The 6,000-nt window shown below is 42.5% G+C and overlaps 1 protein-coding gene across 1 annotated transcript in view; it reads left to right on the top strand.

Moving 5' to 3' along the window:
- LAMTOR3 (late endosomal/lysosomal adaptor, MAPK and MTOR activator 3) overlaps positions 1–5,036 on the top strand; it is a 5,491-nt gene extending 455 nt beyond the window's left edge. Inside the window, exons 3-7 of the mRNA XM_026078439.1 lie at positions 57–91; positions 914–972; positions 1,897–2,030; positions 3,130–3,193; positions 4,185–5,036. Coding sequence (XP_025934224.1) covers positions 57–91; positions 914–972; positions 1,897–2,030; positions 3,130–3,193; positions 4,185–4,258 — 366 coding nt within the window. The 3' untranslated portion in view covers positions 4,259–5,036. The remainder of the gene's footprint in view (positions 1–56; positions 92–913; positions 973–1,896; positions 2,031–3,129; positions 3,194–4,184) is intronic.
- Positions 5,037–6,000: the final 964 nt, after the last annotated feature.

The raw sequence follows: 6,000 nt of genomic DNA, 5'->3' as shown, positions 1-6,000 counted from the left end.
AAGGCGGCCGCGGCGGTTTCTCTGGAGAGCGACCTGACGCCCGTCTCTCCCCTCAGGACCTGAAGAGGTTTCTCTACAAGAAACTGCCGAGGTAACGTGGGCACCGCGCCGCGCTCGGGTGTTGCGCAAACGCCGCGTTTGCGCGTTTGCTTGGCTCTTTTGGGGGCCAGTGAAGGTAATACAATGCGGCGGCTTTCGGGAGTGTCCCTACAGCCTCACTGCGTCGGTTTAAGCTGTTTTTAAACCGCAGCGGAGACTGTGCGGTGTTTGCCTCGAGAGAGCTGTCAGCTGCTAATCCCGCTCGCTGTTAAAGGGACGTAGCTAACCTGAAGGTTAGTGCACTTCTCTGGGGTGTAAACGAGCTGGAAGTACCTCAGAATGAATCCAGCTTAACCCTGTACTTGCGTGTTTGAAAGGAAGCTAAGTACGCTCCATGGCTTCTCAATGAGAAGTGGAAAAAACCACTCCTGGTGATTCAGTTTCCAAGTCCCTGATAACTCAGTTTCTGGTAATTGCAAGTTATTAATACCACTGACAAGCTGCAGTCAGAGATTATGCACAAATACAGTGAAACTGGCACTTAATGGCTGTGTGCGATATCTGAAGTCTCTTGCTTGACTAATGAAACTTTTACAGTAACATTCCTCTTTCTGAAGCTAAAAGTTCCACACCACTTTCAGCATTTTTATTTTATATTCCTCATTTAGCTTCTTTCAAGAGACCATCGTTTTTAAGCAGTATGTATTTTACAAGTCTCTTCCAATTAAGTAATAGTTTCATGATAGGCAGAGCTTACTGCAGCAATTTTTTCYGTATTATTTTCTTCCCTTTCTTGCATGTTTGTGCAGAAAAAAAGCTATTTGCCACTAAATATTCTTCATTTTAAATGGTGTATTTTCTTCATTTCCTGCAGTGTTGAAGGTCTTCATGCTATTGTAGTATCAGACAGAGATGGCGTGCCTGTTATCAAAGGTAAACTTCAGCTCCTTGCTGTGCACTGCAAAGGAACTCTTTATTGAACAGCAGGGTGGTGGGGGAGTCTTCCTCAAGAACGGCAGACTCTTCTATGCTTACATTCTATATCTGTGAATATCAGAGGTTGAAGATTTACATTAGATTTTTATCTTAAGTTTAATACTCAATTGTGTACCTCTTTCATTTAATCTTTTCATCTTTCTGTGTATATGTGATGTTCTTGCGATTGTAGTCCTCAGGAATTGGCCTCTTTTGTGTCATCAGTGAATATGGTTGGAATGGTATAAGATGTTTGTATCTTCAAATCACTTGCAATTTGTTGTAGGGTGCTAGGAGAGAGAGCTTAGTGGTATTTTGTTAGCACAGTGACTTGACTGATCTGTGCCCAGAAAAACTTGCATCCAACTTTTACCCATTTTATGTGACYCAGTTTGCTTTTTTTGGCACTATCATTTGTATCGTTTCTCTGCAGTCCTTGTTTAAGATGCTTTTATGTTGTAGGTAGAATAGTTTAAGAATGCAAAGATTCAGGTACCTGCAGATGTTTATGTCCCGAAGTACTTAAATGCCTAGCAGATTTTGCACACCTTCGCCTGCCTTCATGCAAATGAAYGTTTGCCGGTGTGGGATGCTGAACCAAAGCAGCATTAACACAGACTGTGCACCACAAAGGAAAAGACTGTTTCTTAGGAATGCTAGGAAGGGTACTGATGTAATGACCACAGGTCATTTACTGAATATTAACCTATGTCCTGCTTTTGAAGATTGTCTCATAGCAGTTAGTTGTTGCAGAAGTGTTGAGGAACAAATAATGCATCTTGTACACCAAATCTACGTTTGGGACAGCACTAAGCTGCATGAGGATTTGTGATGCAGTCATAGATACCATGTAAAAACAAAAATGTTCATGTTTTATTCCAGTTGCCAATGATAATGCTCCAGAACATGCACTTAGACCTGGCTTTCTGTCCACCTTTGCCCTTGCAACAGATCAGGGCAGTAAACTAGGACTTTCGAAAAACAAAAGTATCATCTGTTACTACAATACATACCAGGTGAGGAACAGCATTGCTTGTTCTTGCTGACCAGAGCAAATCCTACCTTGAAAAAGGGGAGGGAAGGTTGTTCAAGCTGTACTAGATTTCCAATAGGCTGCTATTAAAGTATTTATATACATTTTATTTTTTGCGCCACTTAAAGCTGGCTAAGCTAAACATTTGCAATATTTGTTGAGCTTCTTTTCTGTTTCTCGAACCTGAGAAGGTTTCCTCATTGAAACTGGTGTGTTTTTCTGAGCAGACAGTAACCAGCAATTTGCTGCAGGTGCTGTTGAAATGGCCTTCAGAACTTGTTATGATGGGTTAATGTTCTCTTTTATAAACAAATACTTGTGTGTTTATGATCAGAGACACCTATAAAAAACTTAAGCACATCCAGCTTACTTCACAGTTAATCTTGCTGCAAATATGACTTAAAGAAAAGAAAGTTTTGAAATACCATTCACAGTTTTTACAAACTGGATATTATATTTGTGTCCTGAAATCTGTCATCCAATAAGTTTCTGCTCCTTCTGAAGTCCTAGTGGTCTTAGTTTTTTAGTATGACTGCAGTAAACTGGCTGGCTGTTTAGGCTGCAGTATGCAGCTTTGTGTGCAAAATGAATGGTTGAATGAATTATTTTACACACAGGAATATATTGCTTTGATTCTCTTGACACTACTAATATATTGTTGTGCTCATGATTTGAGCCACCCAGTTAAGGAAAGAAGAAATACTGCTGTACACTGAGTAGCATATTAAAGCAATAAACCTGTGTGCCCTCTTGACRTCTATAGAGCATGTGGTCTCCATAGAGTGCTCTGCAGCTTTTGCAGTTGAGTTGATTTCAAGTAGATAAGCCTACAGAAAGTGAGAGGGAAGGAAACAACACCAGGCTTTCTAAGAACAGCTTCCTGTACTGTGGTAAAAGCTCTGTTAGTGTTTTTAACTATGAGTCTTAAGAAATAGATATGCTTAAAAGCCAGTTCTATGGTTCTTACTCCTACTGGCCCTTTGATTGTGGAGGCTGGTTGTTTCAGAAAGAATTTATGTAGCAGAGCTCTGACATACAAGATATCTTGGCTATTCCCTGAATGTTATTCTTTTTCCTTGCAGGTGGTCCAGTTCAATCGCTTGCCTTTGGTAGTAAGTTTCATTGCTAGCAGCAATGCCAATACCGGTATGTCTTCAGATGTGTTTTAAATATTATGGCATTTTAAGCGCCAGATGTTTGAATAATTGAAGATAACTTACCTGAATTTAGTTGAAGGTATATTAACTTTGCTTCTGCTATGTATTTTGTCAGAAAGAGTGTTGTGAGGGGCCGAAAGGAAATGTGTGGGTAAAAATTCCTAAAAACTCTGAATGACTTGCTGAAGATGCTACTCTCAGTTAGAAAGTAGCTTGTATCTCCTGTGTTTGAATTCATCCTTGCKTATGTGAGAATTCACTGCACTGGCAATGATCATATAATATTAACCGGTTGTTTTCCATTAGTGCCACATAAAATAGACCAAATGTTTAAAAAAAAAAAAAAGAAAAGAAAAACAAATCTAACAATCTTTACTCTCCTTCAGGCTTCTATGCCTTGTATTCCCCACCCTTGTCAAATGGCTGGACTTTTGGGGCAGGTGCCCTCTTGGTTTTCACAGCAAGCAACATCTGTATCCTACTCAATCGATAGTGGCAGTTACTGCCACCAGCAGTAATGTCCTGCAGTAACAYGTGCAGCTTCATCTTCCCAGTTCTCTGGGGCAGGCAAACCCTTGAGCGAGGCACCTGGATTTGCCCACAAGGGTATTGGCTAATGAGGGAGGGGGAGAGAGAGAAGGAGAGCAAAAGGCACAGCTGTCTGGCCCTGGATAGCTCTGGGAAACAGCAGGGCGCTAGTGGAGGAGGTCTGCAGCACAGGCAAAAGCTGTGTTGCAGTGAGTCTGCTCCGGCTGGTGCCTGTGTCTTGGGCAGCATCTCGGAGCAGGCGCTGGACCCTCGGGGTGCTGCCGGGATCAGTTGCCGTGTGCTTCTCCCATGGGGAGCGAGAAGCTGGAGTGAAATGTTCTGTATGTCGTGAGATCCTTCCTGTGGCTTCGAAGGGGAGGGAGCTGTGGGTTTTGGAGGGAGGCTTTTCCGGTGGGTCATCTGACAGGATGTTCTGCCTCTTCTTTTTCCAGGGTTGATTGTAAGTTTAGAGAAGGAGCTCACACCCCTGTTTGAAGAATTAAGGCAGGTTGTTGAAGTTTCCTAACCTGATGGCACTGCCAAAGTTCAGCATCTCTTTGCAGCCCAGTGGGCAGAAAGAGTCAATAATCCTCAGTTGAGTAACACGCCTCAGAAGAAATACCACATCTCCCTAGTGTACTAAGTAAGAATAAATTGTACATAGTACTGAATCTGAAATGATCTACTAGTATGTTGTAGATGGATGTTATTTTAGGCCACATTTCTTGTATTGTGCAGTACTGGAGAGACCACCAAAATAGCTCCCATGGAGTTTAGCTCAGCCAGGTGAGCCGTATCAGCATGATGCTGTGGGTTCAAATGAGCAACCTGCAGATCCTTTGCTGTACAGGGAATTTGGCATACAGCAGGACTTATCCTCTGACTAGCTACCACTACATACTGGAACACAGATTTAATTGGTTACAAAATGTTATCAAAGATGTGGTTGAAAAAGAATATTGTGAAAGCAAGTTTGCTAGCAGTGACATATCAGTACAATCAATAAATACTCCATATTTCTCAGATTGGTGATGCTTTGGAAAAGAAATTCTGTTAATCTGGATGTCAGCTGCATCCTGCTTCTATACAAGAGCTGTTCCTACAAAAGCTTTTGCTTCAGGGGTTTTCCTGGTGCCCAGAGAAGTGCCCAGTCTTTCACTTCATGGGGTTTTGTGTAATATAGGTGTGACGTTCTTATGTTTCATACTCTGTGTGGGTTCATTACTGGTGACACTCTCAGCTCATTTACCCTTGGTTTTCCTAAGTAAATAAATCTAAATAAAATGCAGTATTTTTAAATGACAGAGCCTGGTCCATTTTTCTATTGTGCCATAACGTTCCGTAATGCATCAGACTTTCTGTGCAGAGAACCGCTGTTGATTGTACAAAACCTGGGAATTTACAGGCTAAAAACTAACTGGCATGTCTCTTGGTTGGATCTTACAGGTRGGTATCAGAGCCCTATATCAGTGTACGGGTGCGGAAGTTAATATTTGACTAACTTTCCATTTGTGAGATCACCGCTCATGCCCTTTGCCCCCTTCATGCCCCCCAAATCCCTTTGTGATGACTCTAGTGTCGATTTTTCAGCTCTGAAACTAAGCCCCCCCTGCCCCTAGTCTGAGAGAGGGCAGTGAGCAGACCTCTGCTTCCGGGTGGGAAAGGTGGCACTGTGACACCCACCTCCCCCCCCCTTTGTACCTTGCCCACCTTCGAGATGAGGGGGCTGGAAGGGGCAACTGCGTTTGGGCTCTGCTGGAGACGAGGGCTGTGAATTCTTGGCTTAAAAGCTCTTGCTGATGAGAATAACTTGTCAGTCGACCCTTTTCCATTTAAACTGGCTTAGGCTTTCTGTTGCTTATAATTACAGAAGCAGGTGGCAACTGAGTGCCAAGACATCTGTGTTTATGTGCGGCAAAACCACTTTTACGTTCCATCTCGGGCCTACTCTTGCTGTTCATTAGTTTCTCTTCAAATAGTTTAATGTCCTGTCTGTGAATCTGCTTCTTAAGCCAAATGAGCTCCGTTTCCGTACTGGCTTCAGTTGGTGGCATCATGTGCTGGACTGGCTTCTAATGTTTTGTAACACGGTCTGTTTGTATGAAAAGGAGGGCTGCTTTTGTAGCTACACTTCAAGCTTCATTTCCAAGCTGTTCTCACAGAGCAGCAATACTGTTGGAGAATATCGGATCTCTCTCCCCTTATGCTGCCTTTCTCTCATGCAAACTCATCAAAGCTTTTTAATGAAATTACAGTTGTTAGTTTAAA

This window comes from Apteryx rowi, unplaced genomic scaffold (assembly GCF_003343035.1).
Source record: "Apteryx rowi isolate R43461 unplaced genomic scaffold, aptRow1 scaffold_48, whole genome shotgun sequence".
In the NCBI taxonomy this organism is placed as follows: Eukaryota; Metazoa; Chordata; class Aves; order Apterygiformes; family Apterygidae; genus Apteryx; species Apteryx rowi.
The sequence above is the reverse complement of the archived record's forward strand: the minus strand, read 5'-3'. Positions and strand labels throughout refer to the sequence as shown.